General features: G+C 44.1%; 2 protein-coding genes across 7 annotated transcripts in view; one reads left to right on the top strand and one right to left on the bottom strand.

Annotated features, from left to right (window-relative positions):
• The window catches only part of WASHC5 (WASH complex subunit 5), a 62,439-nt gene extending 40,014 nt beyond the window's left edge, over nt 1-22,425 (bottom strand). For 2 of the 5 annotated variants that reach the window (XM_014453679.2, XM_023751933.1), the window contains exons 1-12: nt 22,283-22,425; nt 19,463-19,780; nt 18,602-18,747; nt 17,518-17,602; nt 16,816-16,916; nt 14,381-14,573; nt 12,748-12,900; nt 11,098-11,211; nt 9,235-9,406; nt 6,442-6,569; nt 3,398-3,527; nt 1,071-1,183 (exon numbers count right to left, since the gene is read on the bottom strand). In XM_014453679.2, the coding sequence (XP_014309165.1) occupies nt 1,071-1,183; nt 3,398-3,527; nt 6,442-6,569; nt 9,235-9,406; nt 11,098-11,211; nt 12,748-12,900; nt 14,381-14,573; nt 16,816-16,916; nt 17,518-17,602; nt 18,602-18,747; nt 19,463-19,648 (1,521 nt within the window). In that variant the 5' untranslated portion in view covers nt 19,649-19,780; nt 22,283-22,425. Of the gene's footprint in view, nt 1-1,070; nt 1,184-3,397; nt 3,528-6,441; nt 6,570-9,234; nt 9,407-11,097; nt 11,212-12,747; nt 12,901-14,380; nt 14,574-16,815; nt 16,917-17,517; nt 17,603-18,601; nt 18,748-19,462; nt 19,785-21,565; nt 21,673-22,282 lie in introns of those variants that run through there. The other 3 variants (XM_023751931.1, XR_002828622.1, XM_023751932.1) reach the window with 3 other exon arrangements.
• A 47-nt stretch (nt 22,426-22,472) lies between these two features.
• Nucleotides 22,473-27,104, top strand: part of NSMCE2 (NSE2/MMS21 homolog, SMC5-SMC6 complex SUMO ligase) — a 218,262-nt gene continuing 213,630 nt past the window's right edge. Inside the window, exon 1 of one of the 2 annotated variants that reach the window (XM_006086304.3) lies at nt 22,473-22,587. The gene's annotated coding sequence lies outside the window, so the exon portion shown is untranslated. The remainder of the gene's footprint in view (nt 22,588-27,104) is intronic. The other variant, XM_006086305.3, reaches the window with a different exon arrangement.

Below are 27,104 nucleotides of genomic sequence, written 5' to 3'. Positions count from 1 at the left end.
GAGCAACTGTTCTGGAATGGTCAGGGAATTTGGCACGCTAACAATGCTCGATTATACTTTGTGGCCATTAATAGTGACCATCCTAAAAACCTTGCAAAATTAACAAGCCTATAAGAATGTCTGCCAAGAAAAAAAAATATCAATTATATCTTTTAATTACACCAATTAGTCCAATTGGACTGGGTTACAGATGAGTATAGGTGATGTTTTAAAAATAATAGAGTTTATAGTTATTGCTCTGATGTTTTAAAATGTCTCCATTTTAAACCTAGTTAAATATACACTTAACATTTTAAGAGTGAGACGGTATATAATTCTTTTTGGTACAATCATTTTTGAGTAAGTAAAAAAATAAACTTTTATTTCACAAAAGAAAACATACCATTTATAAGCATATAGTTATCATACAACTATTTCACTTTTCTGTATGCCTTCTAGTTTTTTCTAGGGCATATTCTTTTTACAAACTTAAAAATGATATATGCAATGCAATTTCCTTTTTGCTTTTACTTCCTTACCACAATTTTCCCAATGTTTCTATCTTGTTTTCATAATTATTTTTCTGAGACATCATGTTTCCACAATTGAAATATCACAATTTTTGCAACCATTCTCTTCTTGCTGGCCATTTAATTACTTTCCCAAATTAAGGACACTGTATATAATATTACAGTGAGCAGATTAATTTGTATTACTTTTGCTTTTGATAAAATATTTTCTTAGATACACTTCTAGGAGCAGATTGGTGGGTGGGTCAGAAGTATCATTCATGATCCAAGAACTGTCATTTAAAAAGAGTTTCCTGCCTGGCTGGTGTGGCTCAGTGGTTGAGCGTTGATCTATGAACCAGGAGGTCACAGTTTGATTCCTGGTCAGGGCATATGCCTGGATTGCAGGCTCGATCCCCAGTGTGGGGCTTGTAGGAGGCAGCCGATCAATGATTCTCTCTCATCATCGATGTTTCTATCTCTCTCCCTTCACTCTCCTCTCTGAAATCAATAAAAAAATATATTTTTTAAAATTGCTAATTTCATAGAAATAAGAGCATTAAAAAAAAAGACTCGCCTTACCTCCTCCAAAGCTTGTATCAGCTGCACAGTTTTTCTGCCTGCAGCAGTAGAATCATCATAATTTAAAGACAGTATTTGCTTGGAGATCTCTCTGAACCAAGCTTGAAGATTTTCTATTAATACAGAAAGCAGGAAAGACTACTGGCTTTGAATTTAATTAAATTATTCTTCACAAATCTAGTTCTTACTCACAGTTTTTACTATGTGCCTACCACTGCTCTCAGGAATTATCCAAACAACAAAAATGCCCAGGGCATATGACCTAGAAAAGTGGTTCTCAACCTTGGCTGCACATTAGAATCACCTGGGAATCTTTTTAAAATCTTAATTTCTGGGCCTCATCCTCCGGAAATTCTGTTTCTTTGTTACTATTGTTGTGGCCCCACCCCATAACAAGGAAACAGAATTTCTGGAGGATGAGGCCCAGAAGTCAGGATTTTAAAAAGATTCCCAGGTGATTCTAATGTGCAGCCGAGGTTGAGAACCACTGCTCTAGACCTTTCTTACCTTAGGCAAGTGACCACATTTTTAAGCTTTGGTTTCCTTACATATAAAATAAGAATGAAGATGTTTAATCTCACAGAATTGCGAGGGTCAAATGAGAAAGATTTGTGGAAGTACTTCCTAAGCTGAAATAGGCTATGTAGCCAGAAAATGTACAAGACATTGTTTTGAATGACCTCTGAAACAATGCTGGTATTTATGAGGACTTGAAAGAGACTGAACAGGGATGAATGTGCCAATTCCAGGTAACTAATCTGGTTAGACGGTTACAGGTGGCTCTTTGTTTTTCAGTCACAAGATGGTGACCTGCAAAACCTGTTAGCAATTTAAATCACATCATTAAAAACTGGCCAACTTTTTCCAATAGGAATAATGACGTCATTTGGAAATATACTTTAGACAACCATTCGGCATCAAATAAATAAGTGGTTCTCAACCTTGGCTGCACATTAGAATCACTTGGGAATCTTTTTAAAATCCTGATTTCTGGGCCTCATTCCAGAGGAATGTGCAGCCAAGGTTGAGAACCACTGAAATAAATCAACAAAAGCCAAATATAGTAATCACAAGCTCATATTGATTAAAAATAGTAAAGTTTTTAAAAATAAAAATCTATACTATTAAGCAATTTTATGGTATAACTATCGAAATGGATTTGATAGTTAAAACAAACATTAAACATTTAAAAAAAGTGTAACTTGTCATCTTTAAATTCAGAGTGGCCTTTTAGGGGCAATTTGAAAGTTTCCTAGTTATATAAAAACTGAAGTAATACCACAATTTTCCTATAGATAAAATTTCTTAAATGAAACAGGATTACTAGTAAAGTCAAAGTTATACTTATGTTTAATTTCAAAACAGTCTGCAGGTTCCTTCTTCTGCCACTAGATGGCAGGCGCAACAGTGAAAAAGAACCAAACAAGATCAGAAGGTGAGAATCTCCTTATCATCTATGTTAGTAGTTATTAATGTTTTGGGTGAAGTATCCTTCTGAGAAGATCATGACAGTTATAGTCCTCCCCCCCCCCCCCCTGCAAACACACACACACACAAACTGACACTCTAGTATTGCATACTATAGTGGGGGGTGGGGGATGGATTATCCTATATAATAGAAGCCTAATATGCAAATTGTTCGACCGGGAGTTCGACTGCTTACTATGATGTGTGTTGACCACCAGGGGGCAGCGCGGAACATGGCTGGCGTCGGCACTGGCAGTGGGCGACAGTGAATGTGCTGCCGGCCAATGGGCCCTGATGAGAGCGGGACCGAGGCAAGATGGTGGAGCAGGTGAGCGGGCAGTGCTGGGCCAAGGCGCGTGCAATCGGGAACCTGATTGCCCCGGCAATCACCCCGCAGATGGTGACCAGCTTCTTTAGGGATAAGACGAAGCCCAGAATTTCAGTGAACTCAAACTCCTTAAAGTCCTTAAGAGAGGACCTTGTTCAGCCTTGCAGCCCCACAGCCCAACCCCAATCAATCTCCCCACATGCGGGATGGTGGAGCAGGTGAGGGGGTGGCGGGGTGCCAGGCAGGGCTGTGGGGCTGCAAGGCTGTGGGTGCGAGCTGGGGCCCAATCCCCGCAGACCACCCCGAGGGACCCCACCTGTACATGAATTTGTACACCGGGCCTCTAGTGATTCTATTAAAGACTATGAACCAGAGAATAAGAACCCTTGATTTAGTTTAATCTCATTCTTCAAAGATAAGAAACCAGACAGGATATGGATATTGCCCAGGGATCTTCATTAGCAATGTCCTAGCCCACAATGGGTAACAACTAAGAACTTTTGTCTCTGCCCATTTCTTCTTCAGCAATTACCATTTTTTTCCACTCTGGTTAGGGGTTTCACTCCTGAGAAGACGTCAGCAAGCTCTGTCATTCGCTCTGAGCCCTCCTTCTTGTAATGCTCCCACTTGGCTTGCTTTTCTGAAAGCATTTGCTTGAACATCTGTTGAAGGGACAGAAGAGATTCATTTACTTAAGAGAAAATCCAGATTAGGCCATTTACTAAGAAAGCCTGGATGACATCCAGTTTATTAGAAAAATATAATGTCTAACATTCACATTACCCTGCTGACATCTCTTAAGCCTGACTTCTTATACAAATGGAGGGGCAAAGCTGGCCCCTCCCTAATGCAGTGTTTCTCAGATCAACTGCACATGAGCACCCCCTGGAGGGCTTTCATGGTTAGATTCCTGAACTCCACCTCTGAAGATTCTGGTTCACAGGTCTTGGGTACGCCCAGGAATCAGCATTGTAACATGAAATGAAATTTGGCGACTACTGCTCTACGGTCTTTTCGAGGCAACAATTTCTATGATGCCCAATACAAATAGAGCAAAACAATGATAATATGACTTTCTGATGGTTCAGTTTGGTTCCTTAACCTATGTGTTCATCTCTCCTACCTCCTTCTACCCAAACCCTTTTTTGAGCATCACTTTCTGATTCTCCTATAATCCCACTAATTGAAACTGTGCTGCTTCTGATCTTTACAGGAAGGTGCATCTCCTAATTTAAGCCCCATCCCCTATCCCAAATCCCATCCTATAATTTATGAACCTGTGGGTTCAACCTGTGAATGAGTGTTCGAAGGTCTCAAAGCCATTTGGTCTGTAATGAAGGCCTCAGGTTGATAGTGTTGTTGCTATTGCTGGCCAAATGGCATTGATGGATCCTAGGCACTCAATAAGATAGGGTGAACTCTATAAATAATTCTCACTGTTCTTCATCCTATTATTTATTTCATTGGTCACTCATCCTGCCCTATCACTAAGATTCCCCACACACAAAATTCCACCGAGCTTCCATCTGCAGATGGAGTCTCCCCACTCCATTGCTCGTCTTTTCAATATTCACTGTGAAAAAATAAAGAATTTCTTCAGAGGAAAACCAGTATTCATGCGTACTTTCCTATAAAATCCAAGGGAAATAAACCCCTGTACTTTTGTGGCATTTCTCTGATCACACAAAGTTATACGGAGACTAGTCGCTGAAATCATGCAGCACACGCATTAACATCAGGTTAATCATCAACACCTACTTTTCTGAGCTCCCTCATAGGAGAACACAGTGTCCTCATACCTAGGAGCTAAAGAAACATCCAGTATACTCCTCACCAGACTGAGGCAAGCTTAAGTACTGGTTCCGAATGGGCATTATTGTCCCGGGCTAGTTCCTGGGCTCACCTGCTCCAAACCCCCAAGGTTACTGTTTCCAGAACCTGGGCATTCCCAGGTATCTGCAATTTTTTGTTGTTGTTAATCCTCACCTGAGGATATTTTTCCATTGTTTTGTTTTGTTTTTTGAGAGTGGAAGGGAGAGGGAGAAAGAGAGAGAGAAAAACATCTATGTGAGAGAGACATGACTGGTTACCTCCCACACATATCCCCCAGGGATGGGGGATTGAGCCTGCAACTGAGGTACGTGCCCTTGACCAGAATTGAACCTGGGATCCTTCAGTCCAGGGGCTGATGCTCTATCCATTGAGCCAAATCTGCTACGGCAACCTGCCACTTTTATCATGCCCAGAGAAGCTTCTTTAGGGATAAGACGAAGCCCAGAATTTCAGTGAACTCAAACTCCTTAAAGTCCTTAAGAGAGGACCTTGTTCAAATGCAAATCGTCCACCCACTTGGCCCTTTGCAACAGGCTATCATGGCTTTTACATGAAGACAAATCCTGCAGGGCCCAGCACAGGCTGGCTCCGGCCCACGGTTCAAGCTCATTCTGTACCTCCTCCCACTTGCATTCTCTCCCCTCCAGCCAACTGGTCTTTTAGGTTTTGAGCTGGCCAGGCTGTTCCTCACCCAGAGGACTGGGACATAGTCTGTCTTCTCTTTGGAATGTTCTCCATGTTCCCTATCACTGTCTAAGCTAACTCTGACAGGTCCCTTCTTCAGGCCCCGTCAGAAGCTTCTCTTCTCAGGGAAGTTGTCAGAGCGACGACAGGAGCCTTCACTTTAGGTTCCCAGAAGATTGTGGTCCTTTTCTTTAGAGCAGCGGTTCTCAACCTGTGGGTCGCGACCCCTTTGGGGGTCGAACGACCCTTTCACAGGGGTCGCCTAAGACCATCGGAAAACACATATATAATTACATATTGGTTTTTTTGTTTGTTGTTGTTTTTTTACAGAGAGGAAGGGAGAGGGATAGAGAGTTAGAAATATCATGAGAGAGAGAAACATCGATTCAGCTGCCTCCTGCACACTCCCCACTGGGGATGTGCCTGCAACCAAGGTACATGCCCTTGACCGGAATCGAACCTGGGACCTTTCAGTCCACAGGCCGACGCTCTAACCACTGAGCCAAACCGGTTAGGGCTACATATTGTTTTTGTGATTAATCACTATGCTTTATTTATGTTCAATTTGTAACAATGAAAATACATCCTGCATATCAGATATTTACATTACGATTCATAACAGTAGCAAAATTACAGTTATGAAGTAGCAACGAACATAATTTTATGGTTGGGGGTCACCACAACATGAGGAACTGTATTACAGGGTCACGGCATTAGGAAGGTTGAGAACCACTGCTTCAGAGCATGTATCTCAGTTTGTATTTGCATCTTCATTAGGGGGAGTCTCTGGGTCATGTCCATACGCCTCACTAGACTGCAACCTCCACAATCCTGTGCACTTTCCCCCATCACCGTGGCTCCAATGACAGCTGGCACTAAATGCTTGTTCAGTGGTTAATTCTGTCCTTTTTCATAAGAATTATCTCAGACAGCGAGAATCTGTAGCTTGAATCACAGATACTGCTACTAAATCCCAATCTTTCAAACAAACAAACAAACAAACAAACACTAGCCATAAAAAAACTATGACTTTGGTGATTATCCATTCAATATTTTTACCTCTTTGAGTATGAACTCAAATTGTGCAGTATCCAGCAGAAACTGGAAGAGGATCTTGGGATTGTACCTCGAGTCTGTTAGGATCTGGTCCTTGATCTGACGAAGGCGTTTGTTGTTTGGGTCACAGGCTAGAACAGAAAAGAGTTTCCATTTATTAAATGTGTAGGGACTATCTATGGAATATGAATTCTTAAATACTTTCCTTCATTTTAAGTTTTTAAAAGGTAATCAGCAAAATGTATATCAACAACATGATAAAATTAATTATAAGTACATGTATGCTATGGGAGAAAGTATAATTGAACTGTTAAACGGAATGTATTTCCAGATTTTGCAAGCATTTGGGGGTTGATTTATTATCGAGTGTCCAATAGGGACAGGCAGAGCCTCTGACACCGTTTCTTCAGTAGCTGCAGGCAGTCCTGAGCCTGGGTGAATGCCTCCAGCCGGTTAATAGGAGGCAGATGAAGACCACACTTTCCTTCTGCACATATGACTAAAACACCATAAAAGCGAAATAAGCAGTTACTCTTCCCACATATGACTCACAACCAGATAGGCGGATCATCTGTTTCTGGTAAATTATGACCTTGTGCAATCAGGTCAGACAGTTTCCAGGCACAGAAATGGAAAACAGATGTGGCTGAAGATAAAAGCAGAGGACCCTGGCGGGCTGAGGTGGTCCCTGGCAGGATGCAAATCCAGGGAACCACTGGCTCCCAGAGTCAGAAACATGGAGATGAGGCTGAGTCACTAGAAAACCACAGCTGGAGAGGATAAAGTGAGGGCTTGAGTTGCTTATAGGCTTGAGAAGGTAAGACATTTGGTAAAGAAGATTATAAGCTGAGTTGATGTAGTAAAATCCACAAATTAGAACTAGAGTTTATGTAAGACAAACTCAACTAATTAAAAAAACAGATATGCCCTAGTTGTTTGCTCAGTGGTTAAAGCATTGGCCTGAAGACTGAAGGGTTTTGGGTCCAATTCTGATCAAGGGCACGTATCTTGATTGCAGGCTTTATTCCTGCCCCAGCCATGCCTGTGAAGGCGGCAACCAATCTATATGTCTCTCTCACATCAATGTTTCTCTCTCTATCTCTTCCCTTCCCTTCTACTCTCTCTAAAATTCAATGGAAAAAATATCCTTGGTGAGGATTAACCAAAGAAAAATAAAAATGTTACTAATGTTGTGGCCCCACCCCATAACAAAGAAACAGAATTTCCGGAGGATGAGGCCCAGAAATCAGGATTTTAAAAAGATACCCAGGTGATTCTAATGTGCAGCCAAAGTTGAGAATCACTGCTCTAGAGAGAAAGGCTTAAGAAGCTGGAGACTTCTAGTGAGAAGACAGAGGCTGAGGAGAAATGCCACACATTTTCAAAGATGCAAAGGATGAGGAAGTCCAACTACTGACCACTCACAGATGGGAGCTAGAAGGACATTCTACCATTGAACCAGGGCTCACCTGTGGAGGTGTTTCACACAACCTGTGAAGCGCTGACCTTCATGGCCAATAGGGGCTCAGAGAGGACCTTGACCCAGAAAAGGTTAATACCAATCTACCTTAATTAAGTGCTCTTGTCTAGACAGTTCCTCAACTCAGTGGGCCTATGCCCAAATCATACCTTTTCTTCTAGTATTTCTTCAGTCTAGAATTTCTTCTGTGTTTTTTTTTTTTCACTTTGAAACTTATCAAAGGCCAGTCAGCTCCTGCCTCCTGAGTGGAGCCTTCCCTGACCACCGCCACCTCTCCATCCCAAGCTATGTTTCTCTCTTGCTCTGGACTCAAATCCCACCATCCGTCTGGCTTAGTCATGGGCGCAGCCCTTGCATTACTTTCCTATTGCTGCTGTAACAAATTACCACAAACTTAGTGGCTTAAAAAGACACAAATTTATTTCCTTACTAGAGGCCTGGTGCATGAAATTTGCACACGGGTAGGGTCCCTAGGCCTGGCTGGCGATCAGGGCCAATTTGTGGGGCGACCAGCGGGACGATTGGAGGCCCCCTGCTGGCACCTGCGTTGGCCAGCCTGGGGCCTGTGGGCAGCTCCTGTGTTGAGCATCTGCCCCCTGGTAGTCAGTGCTCGTCATAGGGACTGGTTGTTCTGCAGTTTGGTCGATTTGCATATTAGGCTTTTATTATATAGGATAGCTCCAGAGGTGAGAAATCTGAAATGGGTCTCACTGGGCTAAAAGCAAGTTGTCAGTGGACTGTGCTCCTTCTGGAGGCTCCAGGGAAAACCCACTTTTTCATGATGCCATCTTTCTAGTTCTGACTCTCCACTTCCCTTTACCTGACTTAAGGACCTCTGTGACTGCACTGGACCCACTGGAATAACTTCCTCATTTTAAGATCAACTGATTAGAAGCCTAATTCCATCTGTAACCTTAACCCCCCTACACCCCCTTTGCCACATAGTATAACACACCCACAGGTTCCGAGGATTAGGCCATGAACATCTTTGGGAGGGAGTAGGGAGACATTATTCTGCCCACCACAGATCTATAGTTATACTTTTCATATGTATACATCTGATCTCCCCAGTTTGCCCAGTGACAAGATCCTTGAACAAGGGAGGTAAATTTCTTCAGATTCCAAGCACCTAGCAGTACCTGACGAAGGGGTTGTTCAGGTGGGCACTGACTTGTCCAAGGAGGCACAGAATGACTAACTTAGAAAGCAACTCAATTCTCATCCAAGAGCTAAACCACTTTGCATCACGAAGCAGATCTTAGCTCTGAACACCTTCTCGTGGAGCGATGCAGACGGCCACACCTTCCGTGCCTCACCTGAGTCCGCCGTGTGGAGCATGAGCCATCGGATGGCCACGTTGCAGTCTCTCAGGCAGTTCAGAAGCCTTGGGATGTTGTCCAGGACCATCTCCTCCCTCAGGTAACCTTCTTTCAGGAACTGCTGCACTTGAGCGTGCACTCGTTCACTGGCAGTGGCATATCTGCTTGCCTTTGCAAATAAAAAAGGTGAATCACATTTAAAAAGCGAATCACACTGAAATGAATCCCTGGATGGATGATGACATTTCTATATGAGATGCCTAACATATGGACTGTAGTAGATAAGGCTCAACGGGAGTGTACTGGACATTTTTAAAAAGAGTATTGGACTGCCCGGCCAGTATGGCTCAGTGGTTGAGCATCAGCCTATGAACTAGGAGGTCTTGGTTCCATTCCTGGTCAGGGCATATGCCTGGGTTGCAGCCTCGATTGCCAGTGTGGGGCATGCAGGAGGCAGCTGATCAATGATTCTCTCTCATCATTGACTTTCTTTCTCTCTTCCTCTCTAAGATCAATAAAGACATATTTTTAAAAAAAAGAGTATTGGACTTAGGATTAAGAGACTAAAATCTAGTCCAGGCTGTGATTAAATATTGGTGTGACTCTGGGTTTAACCTCTGCATATTGGTTTCTCCAAATGTAAACTGGAGAACTGGATCAGGTGGTTTCCTTCTATTCTTGGGTGGAAAAGAAACATAAAGGCAGAAGCTAAATTATCTGTTCTTTCCATTATTATCAATAAAGGAGTCAGAGCAGAGTAGAAATACTCAAAAGATGAGACTTCTACAGACAGATGAAACTTCACAACAAACACACCTCAGTGCATCAAAACTGAATTTGCAGACCTTTGGTAAATTTGGTCATTCTGATTTGCCCTCGGCAAGACTTAATGTCAAACATCATTAACCTCGTCAGATTAGCTTAAAACTATCACTAGATGCTTCATCAGGAGACTCTGAAGAATTTCTTACAATGTCACAAACAAGAAAATGCAATTTTGGAAAGAGATTTCAGTAATGAAAAATTAATGCTCTGATGCTGGTAAGTATGAAAGCACCACTTTCTCCAATATATTTCTAGGAGATATTCCAGAATTGCAATTATTTTGTGCATTATTTATGGATTGCAATGTATCAGAATAAAACATGCGAGGTCTTTGAATCAATATTATTCTATCCACACTGGAAACTCAAAAACTCAGATAGGTAGGCTGAGAAAGATAGCTGTTCAGAAATACCAAGTATGTTCCCCAATAAAAGATTTTATTTTAATTCCTCTGACCAGGGATCGAACCTGCAACCTCTTGGTTTACGGAACAAAGCTCCAATGAATTGATCCATACCAGCTAGGGCTACCTTGTGTTCTTTATTAAAGAGACACAATGTAGCAATTTAAACTTTGAGAGGAATGCCTTCAGTCTTGTTGTGTATCTTGCACATCAGAAATGATGAATTTAAAGTAGTGACAGGGCATATGTGTACATTCAGTTACTGTCTTCAACACCCATCTTGTTGACGACAATATTAAAATTCTGGTTACCAGTAAAAGTAACCAGAACATAAGGACACAATCTTTAAGCAAGAATAAACCAAGTCAATGGGAAGCACATGTCACGTTGGTTCATCTTAGGTGGCTGAATCCTCCTTAGGACCCAAGTCTCCCACTTCTGTATAAGATACAAGTTTAAAAATCTACAACTAATCTATCTTATTCTGCAAAAATCAGCTTTCATTAATCATTGCATTCATGTTTTTGTGGACATCTTCCAAATGCCTTTGGAAATCTAATGGGCTCATTTCCTACCCTATTAATGCAGGCTGGAGGTTGTTTGAGAATCCTCCCCGACTGGCCAGAACTTACCTGTTCTCTGACATTTGCAAGGTCCAGGGTATTGTTTAAAGCAGTTTTTGCAGCTTTGTAAGGTTCCCAAGCATCTGCTAGATTAACTGTGATCCCCATGTAAATGCTAATTACCTGAAAGAGGAGACATTCACTCAGCATTTGCTAAATACCCACCCACGTCCAGGCAAGGGGCTCGGAAAATACACAGTTAGAGGACACATCGCCCACTCCCATTTTAAATTCCATTCCAATGAAAACCAATGAGAAAGCAAGATGTTCCAGATACATAGGGAAGTGTTCTTACTTAGGAGGACTCTGGAACAAAAGTGACAATGTTGCTGTTCATGAACAATAAGTAAAAGGAGATTTTCCTTTCAAAGTGCTATGTGTTAGTTAGATTCCTAGGTGAAGGAAAATGAAAGGGGAAAGAGACAGAGACTGACTAGACAATGTTCTCAAACATTTTCATCTCAGTCTTTACACTCTTAAAAGTCACTGAGGACCCCAAAGAATGTTTTTGAAAAATGTGGATTATATCTATTGATATTTATCATATTACACATTAAAATTGAAAAATTTCATTTAAAATAACAATAAACCCATTACATGCTAACATATTTTTGTATTAAAATAATCAAAGTTTTCCCTCCAAAAAACTGAGAATGGCATTGTTTTACATTTATTTTTTTAAAATATTACATACAATGCCTCTTTATCCCTATTAGTGTTTTTCTTTAATATTCTCTTGATGTAATATTAATGTTTTTTCACTAGCTTTTTATTGGTTGGCATTTGCCTGACATATCTTTTTTCCCCCTTTATTTTCAGTGCACCAGGTGGGTCTGACCTTCCTTCATACTCAGAGTGTTTCTGAGAATAGCATTACAGCCAACACCTCTGTATGAAGCTCAGGCAAATGGAGCCAGACAATCAGCGTGTGCTTCTCAGTGGCTCAACACTATTGTGTGAGAAGAATCATTTGTGGGCAGGGAGCACCATCTCCTAATTGCAGTCTGTTCTTCCCACCAGTAAAGGTCCTCATTCGGGGCCTCATCACAGATAGTTTGAGACTCCACAGATGGTAAGAAATCTGCTGCCTGAGAATATGATCCAACTCACTGTTTGTGAAAACCTCTATGAGCGAAGAAAACATTTCACATATATTAAGTTTGTTAAGTCAGTTTTATTCTTTTAAGAATTACTACTGTAACATTAAAAAGTGATAAGCAAATCCCTGCAGGAAGCTAAACCTTCATAGCCCCATCAGCATGAGCGTATAGAGAAAACCTATTATAAAAGTGAAATTCTATTCATAAAACGACAAATTAGATAAATTCTGCTAGCTTCGAGTCAAAATAAGAAGAAAGGCTTGTGTAACTTAGCTGCAATCTCTGTAGCTAAAAAGCAAGACACGTTGAAATATATGGTTTTACCTTGAGAGTGCCCATTTGAGAAAAAAAGGAACAGGTTCAGGAAATTTTACTGGCTGATCTATTCCTTCATGTTATGATTTATAAAATTCTCAACACACTTAAAGTAATTCTACCTAAGTGATTTTTATGTCTCACTATGTACAACATTATGACCTCTGGGTAATAGGCCAAAAGAATGGAGAAACCAGTTCTTTAATAAACTTATAGAGTAAAAAAACCTAATAGCAATACTTGCCCAATTATCTGGAAAGTATTTATCCACTATCTCTCGCATTTTTGCTTGATGGGTATGAAGGATGGAAGGGTCAAAGTAGAGAATGACATACAGCATGGCGGCCTGATTTGCCAGGGCCGTGCTGCGGTGCTCCGGCAAGGGGTACGCTGAGACCTGCAAACAGAGGGGAGACCAGGAGAGGCAGCCGTTGGTAACAACTGAACTTCCATGCGCCAAGTATATGACTGCATCCTAGGACACACCAGTCTCCAAAAGCCATCTCTTCAGAGCACCCGGACCCTGGAAGCCATTCTCCTGGCTTTGCTGGCAGGGCCTTCCTTCTTATCCCCAACCACCCGATTTGATGCTCTTCCTTCCAGCCCTCAACTCGGCTGCAATTCTAAGCCGTTTCCTTACAAAAAGAGAGTTGCAACTCCAGGACTCCCACTAGTTGTCCATTTTGTGTCTTTCCCATCACAATCTCTTAGAACTGACAGAATCCACACTCACTATTGCTATTTTCTCACTGCCTGTTTGCTCGTCAACTCATTGAAATGTCTTCCACCGAAGGTCACTCATAAGCTCACAATCACGCAATTCAATGCCTTTTTTAGCACTCGCACTTAAGCTCTCTCAGGAACGAAATTCTCTCCGCTGGTTTCCCAGCCACCACTCTTCTAATCTGCTTTGCAGGGGGTTCTCCTGCCAGCTTCCCAGTGCTGGTGTGTCCATCGCCTCCTGCCTGAGGAATCTTTGGCTGCTCACAGTACATATCACCTCAAGGACTGAGCAGGAAGGGAGGAATGATTACAAGGACAGCAGAGTGATGTCTCATGGAACCAGCTCTCTGGAAGGGCCTAGAGCTGTGAACCACAAAGCCCTCACTGTTTCTCTTTTTGATGTTTGCCCAATGTTTTTCTCTCTCCAGAATGTTTTCCATAACATGGCAGAATGAGGCTGCTCCAAAGTCTAGGTTTTGCATGTTGGGAGTAAACCCATACCCAGAAACTGTTTTTCAGGCCCAATTCCAAATTACCTGGAGATGGAATCTGATCCATCTTGGGTCAAGGGTCTGCCCCACTCCAATCAGCCAGGGACAGGGGAGGGCAGGGCAGAGTGGGGCAGACAGACAACACTGGTGCACTGGCTGTTGCTCTAACCACTTAGATACACTGGCCAGGGCAGGCAGGGTTTCCAGTCCTGCTCATGCTGCCTCCTCTGCCTGGACTGCTCTCACATCCCCTTTGACACCTGTTCCCTGACACACGTGCTTCCCCAAGATACGACGCATCTTGCTTCCCCGTAATTTCTTTAGTTGTCTGTCTTCTTTCCTCAGCTACGAGCCCATTGTACACAGGAGCCATGGCCTCCCTCCATCAGCGATGTATCCCCAGCACGTGCACAGGCACATACATCCACTCAATAACTACTTCTTTCCCAATAGAGCTCAAATCCCATCTCTTCCCAGAAATCTCCAATTCTGCCTAAATCAATATCCCTCTTTTCTCTCCCATCCCACAGCACAGCTCAAAGGTCTTGAATAATTTTTAGCTGCTTTTACTTTTTTGAGAAAGCAGGAAGGGCAGGAGGAATTGAGGAGGAAAGTGAAATCGGACTTTTAAATGACTAAGGTCTTAGTGGACTCATTTCCCACCTGGTTGTAAATATCGTCAGATCTTAGTCGACCAATGACCATACTGATGAAGGATTCATTGATAGGCACTCTCTGGAAATAGCTCTCAGGGTAGTTGGGTGGTCTTTTGGCTCCTGGTTGGCTGGAATAACCTGTACTTCGGAGCAGCTTACAAATATCGTCCATGTTTGAATCAGCAGAAGATCGGGCGGCACTGAGTCACGTGCACAATGGGAAATAAAGGGCCAAACCACACACATCAGAAACTGAAAAGTCCAACAAAGCAGAAGAATTTCTTGATTTTATCTAGTTTTAGATATCACTGTGGGTCAATTTATATCCTTAAGATTCAAAATCATATTTTCAAAAAGCCTGTTAAAATACAGCAAACATATGATGGGTTCTTGGATGTAAGTACAGTTCTAGGTCAAGGTCCACTGTCCCTTTTCCAAAATCTGTGGGTCTGGATTTGTTTCAGAATACAGCATTTTCCAAATGTAAGAAAGTAATATGTGCACAGACCATGTACAATATAATAGTCCAGTAGGGTGTCAGCTGGCATTCCATGATCACCACACATTAATATTTTTATAGCAAATTTTAGGACTATCACACAAGAGAGATAAATGAAGACTATCCATAGCCTCATATTTGCTCTGGTCAGGTTTTGACTCCATATGATTTCAGGTTGGATCATATTTTGCTGCCAAAGGAGTTACTATGTGTGTGTGTGTGTGTATGTGTATTTTCCATAGCTCTTTGGATTTCAGAGTTGTACATAAAGAATGTGAACCTGCACCAATGTTTCATAAATTAAAAAATAATTTTAAAAAAATTGTCCTGACTGGTTTGGCTCAGTGGATAGAGAGTCGGCCTGCGGATTGAAAGGTCCCAGGTTCGATTCTGGTCAAGGGCATGTACCTTAGTTGCGGGCACATCCCCAGTAGGAGGTGTGCAGGAGGCAGCTGATTGATGTTTCTCTCTCATCGATGTTTCGAACTCTCTATCTCTCTCCCTTCCTCACCATAAAATACCAATAAAATATATTTAAAAAAATCAAAAAAATCAAGACAATTTAAAGTAGGATACACATTGTTTTTTCTTGTTAAGGGGCACTTTCTACATAGATTTAATCAAAACATCTATGATTTTCGGGATGGTTTGAAGTAGGATTCCCTCAGAGACTCAAAGAATCTTAGACTTGATGATGGCCTCCTACTGAATGTAGGAATCTCCTCTGTCACAACTCTGACTTGCAATTTTTCCGTGTCACTTCAATAATGGGGCCTTACATTCCAGTGAATTAGCTGTTGTACCCAAAGGGACAAAGCCAGATTGTCCAAGCTGGGATTGAGAAGCACTTTTCTCTTCTTCTTTCTGTCATTTACCTTTTGTTCCTCCAGGTACTTTCAGAAATATAGGCAAGGCCATTCGAAGTTCATTTTTAAAACCACGGATGTTAAGACAGCTCTTGGTCACGCAGATGAGACTGAATTATGCATGTGGGCGGAGAGTCTCCTCCCACTGATAAGGCTGAGAGGAAGCAGGCCAGCTGAGTAGCTAAGAGTAATTTACTGCTGAGCAGGCAGCAGTCCCAGGGGTCCCCAAACAATCCCTCTGTTGGATCTCCCTCCTTGCCCTATTTAGGTTGTCCTAATTTGTAAGTTTGAAAATGTTAATTCTAGTCCATGCATCTTTAGCTCAAGTTCCTGACTCCTGCTTATTGACTGTTTCTTCCCTGAATTTGGCTATTTCTCACATTAACCCTGTATCCAGATTTTGATTCATTAAGTCAACAAATTGAAACCTGTGTACTAGGTACTAGAATTAGAGTTGGTTGAAGTGGTACTCCTTGAAGTCACAGCGCTTTGTAGACATACCTAACACATGATCATGATGGGGTGCTGTTGCTTGTTTAGTGTTTGTCTCGTGCATGTATATGAGTGAGAACTCCCTTTCAACCTGACCTCTGAGTGATAACTTTTCAAAGCCATTAACCTGAAACTGACAACAGAAAATTCATCCATTTCCTTACATCTGCCAAGGAGTAACATTTGAAACTTAAAAACAAAAACAAACCAACCAAAAAAGAACATTCATTAGACTTCCACATTTGCAAATTTATCTTTAAGGTAAAGAAAGAAAATTCAGATTCCCTTAAAAAAACACACCACACCCCCCAAAACTGAGGTATCATCATGGACATGACAATCCGTATATCTCTAATAATTTATAACATATATGTAATCTGGAGATTATATGATATCTAATCTGTTATGATGATGTAAAATATATAGTAACTGCTGTAATTTTTATTGTGTCTCCAGAAGAAATTAAGAATCTTCTCTTCTTTGCTTTCTAGATCACATTGCTGCACAATAAAAGCAATACAGAAACCTACACTGCATTGTACCGATAGCATGCTTCTGGCACGTGCAGCCCCAACCCAGGGATACCTGTATCGATAGTAAGAAACCAGCATTCTCTCTCTGACTTCCCCTTCAATCTTTTGGTCAATGACCAGCAGCATGACTCCGTACAGGTACAGCGCTTCACACTAGGAAGAGAAAGAGATAATGGCCAAACTCACAGGAGGACACATTCTCATGGAGGGATGCTGATGATGGTTAAAAAGGTCACTTTGCTCCCATTCCTCCTACAAGCTTCCTATTACAAGGAGAATGTAGGTTTCTCCCGAAGGGTTTTCTCACCTTCTGTACAGAATGAGCTTTAACAATTTTATGCAAAATAAATTTCAACTCAGAGTGCTTACCTTTCAGCTGGCCTGGTTTTGATATTTTGCTTGGGATACCAATATTATGAACACCCCTAAGTCATTCACTTACTTAACAGACATTGCTTAAGTGATCACTCTATACTAGATACGAGGCTAGATGTCTGGGATGGAAAAGATAAAGAAGAGAGGACTGTTACACTGAGGAAGCTCAGAAACTCGACACCATCTTTATTCACTTGTAATTCTGTTCAAAGTCTACAATGTTCTACATTCAGACACAGATCTGTTAGTTAGAAGATAATTATCAGTGAATTTTGCTTCACTTTAAAGGGTACTCTGTATGCACTTGTGACTTACAGGGAAAAAGTGATGTTAAGCTTGACATTCTTGAACTTCTATTTAAATGGTCACTAGCACTTACTAAAAGTTGTTTTCCATCTTCATTGAGAAGCACAGTTTCTATGGTTTGTTGAATGTAAACACCTTCATTGAGATCTTCCAGGTATCTAGAAATGAAACCCCAGAGCAAGTTATTGATAATGAAAACTTGAACAATATCTGTGATGAAGAAAAGTAAAGATTTCTAAAGGTAAAGCAAGATACTAGGCATTCTGGCCTTCAAATAATTTTTGAGCTGAAACTCATGGCGATTAGAGCCATAGGTTGCTAGTTATGGCTACTCCAAGTAAAAGGAATAGTCCCTAGTCCCAATTTGTGAATTACAAATATCTTAGGAAGTAATGGCATACAAACATGGACTAGTTTAAAATGCTTTTAATTAGTTTTAAAGCTAGTGAGTAATGAATTCCTAAGGGCTGAAACAGTGGTTCTCAACCTCCCTAATGCCACGACCCTTTAATACAGTTCCTCATGTTGTGGTGACCCCCAACCATAAAATTATGTTCGTTGCTACTTCATAACTGTAATTTTGCTACTGTTATGAATCGTAATGTAAATATCTGATATGCAGGATGTATTTTCATTGTTACAAATTGAACATAATTAAAGCATAGTGATTAATCACAAAAACAATATGTAATTATATATGTGTTTTTCGATGGTCTTAGGCGACCCCTGTGAAAGGGTCGTTCGGCCCCCAAAGGGGTCGCGACCCACAGGTTGAGAACCGCTGGGCTGGAAGGAAGAGAATATTGTGTGGTTAGGGATAAGAAGGAAAGTATGGTTACCAATGCTATGAAAATATGTTCCTTTTTTCCACTTCTCATATATAATATACTAAAATATGATCATAAACCACAGGATTGAAAGACATTATGAGTTAGTATAGACCAAGATTATTGTAACACTTTACAAGAGCAGGAAATCATAATAAAACTCTAAGATACTTAAGATGACTAGTGCCACAGGAAGGACAAAACAACTGTGCATGGTATAATCTAGTACACTGTGTAATAATAACTCAGAAAGATTGACATGTTCTAGAATGTCCCTTTCCCCCACCACGACTTATTATCAGAATAAGCTATTACTAAATTAATCAATACCTGTTTAAGTCTACAATATATTTATGCACACTTTGAAATGCTAAATAAAATCTGGTCACAATTTCTATGTTGTTTTCACGAAATTCTTCATCTAAATCCTGTAGCTCTGGCTTAGCTTCCAGTTTGCTTTCCCATAATTCTGGACCCTAAGAAGAAAAACATATTTATGGAGATGTCAATAAAAACATACTTGTGGGTAACGATTTCTAAGTAGTCTTAAAAATGTGTTCATATGCCTTAAAGGGATGTCAAAAGTTGAAAGCAGAGCAACAGAAAGTAATAAAGATAACAGAAGCCTAGATATAAAATCCCTTTGAAACGAATTTGAATTACAACCACAATTAGCATGCTTTAAATATGAAATATGTTATATCAAAGTTATCTTAATAAAATGTGGTTCTATTGTATTAGGGCTGCACACAATACCTTTACATTATTTTCAAGTTAGTTGGCTGATATTAAATTTGGTTTAAAAATCTCTCCTATTTGCCCTAGCCGGTTTGGCTCAGTGTAGCAGAGCATCAGCCTGCGGTCCGAAGGGTCCCAGGTTTGATTCCAGTTAAGGGCATATACCTTGGTTGCTGGCTCAATCCCCAGCCCTGGTCAGGGTGTGTGTGGGAGGCAACCAATCAATGTGTCTCTCTCACATCTATGTTTCTCTTTCTCTCCCCCTCCTTTCAATTCTCTAAAAACCAATGGAAAAATATCCTTGGGTGAGGATTAACAAAAACATAAAAATAAAAATCTCTCCTATTTAACTCTTTCTCCATATTGACTTAACTTCGCAGCATCTCATGGTCCCCACAGAAAGCATGCTTTCGTAGAAAAGACAATGGTAAAAATGCTATAGGGGCAGATTACCTTAAAGTAGCTGAAATCAAATATGATATCTCCATATTTCTGTTGATCAGCTCGGTCTTTTAACCTGAACACAGCAGGAATAAACTCAGAGAGCCTCAGAAGTTCAGCAATGATGGCATTGCCACAGGAGACGATCCTGAGGATGGCCTGGCCGCAGAGGTTGTTCTCAGCCAGGAAGTCCAACATCCTGAGGACTGGCAGCTACTCCGTGCGTGTCCCCACTGGCCGGTGGGGACCGTCAGCCGGCTTCAGAGCTGGGGTCTGCGAATCATTAGTGGAAACCGGGTCTGCTGACAGATGTTTGCTCCATTTAAGAAACTGTATCCAAAAAACAAAATAAATCTCCATTTTTAAAGGCAGCATGTGAAACACATAGATACTATTTTTCTCCCAAACTCCCTAAAAAACAAACAAGAAAAATGATTTCTGATGGGGAGGCGGGGGAGGGCATTTCTTCACGTTTTCCATGTGGAAGGGCTTTGATAAATGAACACTCTTGGCCTCTTTTTCACCCCTTGATTCACTTCTCCCCCTGAGGGAAGACCCAGTGTGGCTACCACTGAGCTTGGGAGAAGGCACCACTGAGCATGAGTGGTTCCAGTGTGCCCTCAATTGGGCACCAATTATTATATCTTCCTTCCAGGAACTGTCACTTGTTTCACCTTCGGGAAAAGGTATGTCCTAAAATCCACTAGAATGAGTTGAAGGAACACCTTTAGAGATGCTTTTCTCATATGTTATGTGCAGGAAGTCCTTGTTATCGAGGACAATACATGCCGGAGAAAGGCTGCGCAGTGACTGTAAAGATAAGCATTTCATACCAAGCAGTAGGAAAGTCTCATTAGTTATATCTTAAAACATTGTAACCCGATGAAAATAAGTTTCTGCTTAACAAAATTTAGGATAAAATTGCAACAACGATGTACTAATTCAATGGACAAACAGCGGAGTCAAAAGTTTATTTTACCAAACTCTGATTTTGATAACACAGCATCTTATACTTCATAGTTGACTTTCATATCATGATCTTTAAGGAGGTAATCTTTGCAAAAACAGTTTCAAGGCATCATTAATTTTCCCAAACTCTCTCCCAATTCCTTCTCAAATCACTCTTTTCAAGTGCTAATTTGTGTCATCTTTGTTACATTCCTCTCCTCTCTGTATCGATTGGCTAGGAATCTAGGTCATCATTTGTCAACTTCATGGAAGCCTGATTTACTTTTCAAAATCGTGAAAGCCCAGGTCTTTCTCAACATTTGCACTACTTTCCACCTCCCTGAAGCTAGGCTTAGACACATCACTCAGTTTTGACCAATGAGGTATAAGAGGAAGTCTATGGTGGGACTTCTGGGAAATATTTATTCCTCCTGTTACAAGGAGAGAGGCATGTGGAGAGAAATTTCCCTCTCTATCCCCTTCCTTCCTGCCTTTAAATATGGCTCAATGAACATTCCATGCCTGAAGCCACAGCAGCCACCTAGAGACCATGAGGTGACAAGTCTCAGAGAAAAGCCACCTGCAGATTGTGGTAAGGCCGCTGCTAGAGTGTTTGGCAAATACCCCACTGTTGGCTGAAAAACTGGCCCTACAGAACAGAATTGAAGAGCATCATTAAAGATGGTACCAATGCTGCAGCAATCTCAGACAGGTAGCTTCATAGGTGTTAAGACTTAGCTGAGCTTAAAAAAAATCACTCTAGAATGACATGTAAATAAACATTGTAGCAGAAGCTATATTAAATCTTCCATTTGGTTCTATTGGTGCTAGGGATGAAGAAGATCCCAATGCAGATTGCACTGCCATTTGGCATGGAATTGAACTAGAGATCCCACCCAATTTTCTAATTGTCTTTACAAAGCACCCAGAAAAGTGGTAGTTATTTTATCTTTAAGAATTTGGTATGAAACTGTTTTTTAGTTTGGAAAGTGATCCTAGGCAAAAAGACATCCTGCTTTCAAGAATGAAGCATGACACCATCCTACCAGTTAGCCAATGAGTACAGAACTGAACTCTGAAGGACATTAAATTGTCTTGGGACAAGCCGCTGTTGAGGACAAGAAAAGACAGGTCTATTTTTATCCTACCACACACTTCAGTACCAACCCATTATCAGGACAAAATATGATGGTTGTGGATCAAGATAAAAGTGATGGGAATCTCCAGAAAAACTCTGAAATGAGTCTGATCGCTCTAGTCTGATTCATGAGTCCCGGAAAAGACAGCAGAAGGAAAACGGGAAGGTGTTCCTCACGGTGGGTCCAGGCAGGAAGACCTCCGCCCCCCGCCCACCACCCTCACCCATCTCTCATCAGGGAGGGAGCTCCGTGCACTCGCAGCCAGGCGCCCCGCGCCTCCTATGGGCTCTGTACGTTTTTGGTTTGTTTGGTTTTGGGGATCCTCTGAACACTTTTCCGAAATGCAAAGGGCCTTGGCACCGCATGTCACAGGCGAGGGAACTCAGGTGCAGAGGCACAATGACTTGCCGGGACTCAGGGCCATGCAGACCCAGGATGCGCTCCGGGGCCGTCGGGCGGCAAATCGCTCACTGAGCCTCAGCTCTCTCCAGAGTCCGTGGAGAAGAGCGACGTGCACCGGCCTTGCTCCCGGGAACTCGGAAGGTTCGGACGCGGGCGGAGCAGGGAAGCAATTTCCATCCAGTGGAGAAGAGGAGCCCGGGCTGCGGCAGCCCCGCCCGGAGCCCCACAGCCCTCCACGCCAGGCACCCCACCCAGACCCCACCCCAAGTCCCCTCGGCCAGCGCGGCCCAGGAGGGGAAGGGGGGCGCAAAGGAGGGGCGCGTGCACCCCGCCACTCACTCACCTGCCGTCCGGGCCGCGAGGGGCAGAGCCGGGCCGCCGATCGCGCGCGGGTTCGGCACCGGGGGGTCCTCACCCCGCCTCTCCGCTGGGGAGCTTCCTACCCTCAGCCCCGGACCAGGAGCCCGCGGGACCCCGGCTTCCGCCCCTGGCTCCCCTGGCCGTCACGTGACCCGAGGGGCGGGGCGTCACGTGACCGCAGGCGGGCAACGGCTGATGACGTTGGAGCCCGCGCTCGGTTAAGGGAGGATTTGGGGTCCTGTTGTGGGAAGTCGGGGTGCAGCCGGACGGAACTGGGAGGGACGGCAGGTAAGGCAGACGCGCGGGGTGGCGATGGGGAGCCGGGGAGGTGTCGCCTTCCCTCCCGGGGCCTCCGCCGGCCTCCTGGGGCTGAGGTCCCCCCGCGTCACGGTCGGCGTCGAGGCTGCGGCCGCTGACCTGGTCCTCCGAGACCCCCCCCTCCGCCCTGCAGCCGCGGCGTTGGGGACGGGTCACGCGTTCCGGACCCCAGGAGATCTGGTCCGAACGGTCTCTACACCAGGGCGGTGAGCAGGTCGTCCAGACACACGCTCGGCGCTGCAGGTTCCCTTTCGGACCCGTCAGGGTTTGCGGGGACCAGAGACGACGGGGATGAAGCCCGGGCCCCGGGGGCGTCCGCTGCGGGGACCGGGGGGGCGGAGGGGCGGGGTGGCTGCTGCTGTGACTGCTGCTGTGACTTCCCCGAGGCTCCCCCGCCGCCTGCCTGGGGAAGCCGAGTCCTCGCCGGGGACGGGTCCTGGGTCTGAGCGCTGGTGCAAGCTGCTCCCGGGGGAGGAGTGGCGGGCGTGGGAGCAGGTAGCTGTGATGAGTTTTATTGAGAGAGAGAGAGTGAGAGAGAGAGAGAGAGAACGAACGAACATGATAGAGGGAACAGGCTTGCATGGAAAAGGGATGGCTTTAAACAGAAAGCGTACCCTTGCATCCTGACATAGAGCTCTGCTTCAACCTGCGCAGGCCGTGGGTTTAAAGGAGGCCAGCACATCGCTTTAAGTTGTTCTTCTGTGCCTACCACTGAGCTGTACAGGAGGGAACAGTAGGACGTTTTTGTGTGTGTTTTTTAATCCTCACCGGAGGATGTGTTTTTATTTATTTATATTTGTATGTTTTTTAAGAGGAGGGAGGGAGGGAGGCAGGCAGGGGGAGAGAGAGAGAGAGAAACATTGATCGGTTGCCTCCCCTACACACCCGGATGGGATTGAGCCCCAAACCTAGGTATGTGCCCTGAACAGGAATTGAACCACAACCTTTTGGGGACTCCGCTCCAAGCAGCTGGGCCACCCGGCCAGGGCGAGTAGTGCTTTCGCATTAGCAAACCATTGGTCCTGCCTGCAGAGAGTCTTATGGACCTGCTAGGGTCGGAATGTCTGTGTCCCCTCCCCCATTCATGTGTTGAAATCCTAATGCCAGTGTTATTTTATTAGACGGGGCCTTTGGGGGTGCTTAGGACTAGAGGGCGGAGCTCATGGGTGGCTTAAGGACTTTATAAAAGAGGCCCTGGAGAGGTCCCTTGTCCCTTCTGTGGTGACAAGAGGTAGAAGGCATGGGCTCTGAACCCGGGAGAGGGCTGTCACCAGAACTTGCTGTACCTTGATCTTGGACTTTCCAGTCTCCAGAACTGAGAAATGAATTTCTGTTTGTAAGCTACCCAGTCTGGTATTTTGTTATAGCAGCTGGAATAGCCTAAGTAAGACAAGGCCTGTTAGGGGAGGCAAAATAACACGCTAAGGAAATGTGTAACCTTATTTAAACTTTCCTGGGGACCATAGGTACAGGGACCAAAAGGATTGCTGTTACCGGGGAAGGCTCCAAGAGGAGGTCGATTTAAACCAGGGTTTCTCAGCCAGTGCACTGCTGACACCGGGGCCAGATAATCCTTTCTTTGGGGGGCTGTGTTGTGACATATACTTAGCTGTACTTCATGGGAAGAATGGAAAAGTGTATCTCCATCCACTCTCTGTGCTTCCCAATCTGAATCTTTTCCTTTGAAATATTCCAGAATCACAGGAGAAAGTTTTCCCCAGCTCTCTGCAAGTGTGAAGTTTTATTGGAGTAATGTGGATTTTGCCTTCACATAAAAGAATAGTTACTATGTGGTAGACACTTTTCCATTTATCCTGAATTGATTAATCCTTATATATATTGTATCTTAGTCAGCTGGGGCTGCTATTAAAAAAAATTGTAAGCTGGTAACTTAAACAATAGGAAATTATTTCTTAGAGTTTTTGGAGACAAATGCTGGCATGGTTGGATACTGGTGAGGGCTCTCTTTCTGGTTTGCAGCCGGCCCCCTTCCACCTTCCCCCTTCTTGCTGTGTCTTTACTTGTGAGGAGGAGGAGGACGAGGAGCAGAGAGAATGAGAATGCACCCTAGTGTCTCTTCCTCTTCTAATAAGGACACCCATCTTATCATGAAGGTTCTATCCTCATGACCCCATCTAAACCTGATTATCTCCCAAAGGCTTCGTCTCCACATACCATCACATGGAGTGTTAGGGTCTCAACATATGAATTTTGGGGAAACACAATTATCTCAATGTTCTCCATACATGTGTGGTCCTAAGAATCATCTGGGGGACTTCATAAAAACACTGTTTCCTCAGTGTGTCCACTAGAGAGACTCTGATTCAATGGGTCTGAGATAGTATCCGTAAATCTGTAATTTTAGTAAGTTTTTCAACTGATTCTTAAGATCAGAGAAGTTTGAGAAAACTGCAAAATTTAATTTATCCTTAATAATGCTATGAGAGAGATGTGGTTTTTCTGCTTTTACACAGGAGCAAGCTGCAGATAGAGAAGATAAGAAACTTCAGGGCGTAGACAGGATGGAAGTTCCAGGCCTCTGTGTCCACTCTCCATTCTCTTAAGCACCACTTTGTATCTCCCCTCACAGTGTTATAATGATGAAGTTGATGGTAATATCTGTCCCCATGTTAAAAGATTTATGTGCTGGGGATTATCCTGAGTGTTTTATTCTACAGTGGGGCCTTGACTTACGAGTGTCCCGACTAACGAGTTTTTCGAGATACGAGCCGTCTCTCGGCCGATTTTTTGCTTTGAGTTGCGAGGTAAAATTCGGGTTACGAGCCAGCTTCAGATACCCCACTGCTAGTTGGCGCAGCGAATGTCACAGTGAACACCACAACATCAGCCCAGCATCACGCGTCTCACTCGTTCACTTTTTGATTTGACATACAAGTAATTTGAGTTACGAGCTTCGTCACGGAACGAATTAAACTTGTAAGTCAAGGCCCCACTGTATATCTGTATCTATCTACTAGGGGCCCGGTGCATGAAATTCGTGCACTGGGTGGGGGAGAGGGTGGTGGTCCCTCAACCCAGCCTGCCCCCTCTCACATACTGGGAGCCCTCAGGGGATGTCCTACTGACGGCTTAGACCCGCTCCCTGCTCGCCCTGGGGAGCGGGCCTAAGCCACCATCTGGCCTCCCTTTGTGGGAGGCGACCGGGCTGATCAGGGGAAGGCGCCAGCCCCATCACCCCTCTGCTGCAGCCACTGCCAGTCACCATAGCCACCAAGGTGTTTTCATCAACATGGACTCTAGTCCCTTCACCATGAAAAAATGACATCTTTCTTTAGGCATTTTCAAGATGTGTCTTTCATAGGATATGACATTTCTTTATTATTATTTTTTTTATCCTCACCTGAGGATATGTTTCCATTGATTTTTAGAGAATGTGGAAGAGAAAAGGAAAGAGAGAAACATCAAAGTGAGAGGAACACTTTGATTGGTTGCCTCCTGCATGAGCCCTGACCTGGGCCCCAGCCAGGGAGGAGCCTGCAACCTAGGTACATGCCCTTGGTCAAAATTGAACCCAGACCCTGCAGTGGGCAGGCCGAGGCATTATCCACTGAGCCAAACCGGCTAGGGCAGGATATGACATTTCTTAGCCCTCCAGCAGCAGACCTTTGTTTTTTCCTCCAGGAGTGAGGTGGAAAAACCCTAGATCACCTTCTTGGATTCTTATTACCCAAATTACTAAGAATATTACCAGTGGCATACAGGGAGCTTAGCCAATGAGCAGTCAGAAAAGGTGTTTCCTCTGTAGTTCACACAGATCCCCAGCTCGGCCCCTGCCCAGGCCTAAAACCTCTGACTGGAGCTTTAGACCTGGGAAGGGGACCCCCAGCCCCGTGCCATCGCTGGCTCTGCCCCTGCCCAGGCCTCAGGCCTCTGACCGGGCGTTAGGCCTGGGCAGGGGACCCCCCAGCCCCGTGTGATCACCTGCTCTGCCCCTGCCCAGGCCAGAGGGGCGTTAGGCCTGGGCAGGGGACCCCAGCCCGCTCCGATCACCGGCTCCGCCCCTTCCCAGGCCTCAGGCCTCTGGCTGGTCGTTAGGCCTGGGCAGGGGACTCCCGGCCTGCTCCGATTGCAGGCTCCGCCCATGCCCAGGCCTCTGGCCAGGGCATTAGGCCTGGGCAGGGGACTCCCAGCCCCGTGCCATCCCAGGCTCTGCCCCTGCCCAGGCCTCAGGCCTCTGGCCGGGCATTAGGCCTAGACAGGGGACCCCCAGCCCGCTCCGATCGCAGGCTCCACCCATGCCCAGGACAGAGGGGTGTTACGCCTGGGTAGGGGACCTCCAGCCTGTTCCGATCGCCTGCCCAGGCCTAAGGCCTCTGGCCAGGGCGTTAGGTCTGGACAGGGGACCCCCCCAGCCCCGTGCCATCACCGGCTCCGCCCCTGCCCAGGCCTCAGGCCTCTGGCCGGGCATTAGGCCTGGACAGGGGACCCCCAGCCTGCTCGATCGCAGGCTTCCACCCCTGCCCAGG

The sequence above is a fragment of the Myotis lucifugus genome, unplaced genomic scaffold, assembly GCF_000147115.1.
Source record: "Myotis lucifugus unplaced genomic scaffold, Myoluc2.0 scaffold_27, whole genome shotgun sequence".
NCBI classification, from domain to species: Eukaryota; Metazoa; Chordata; class Mammalia; order Chiroptera; family Vespertilionidae; genus Myotis; species Myotis lucifugus.
Note: the sequence above shows the minus strand (reverse complement) of the source record. Positions and strands in the feature narration are given on the sequence as shown.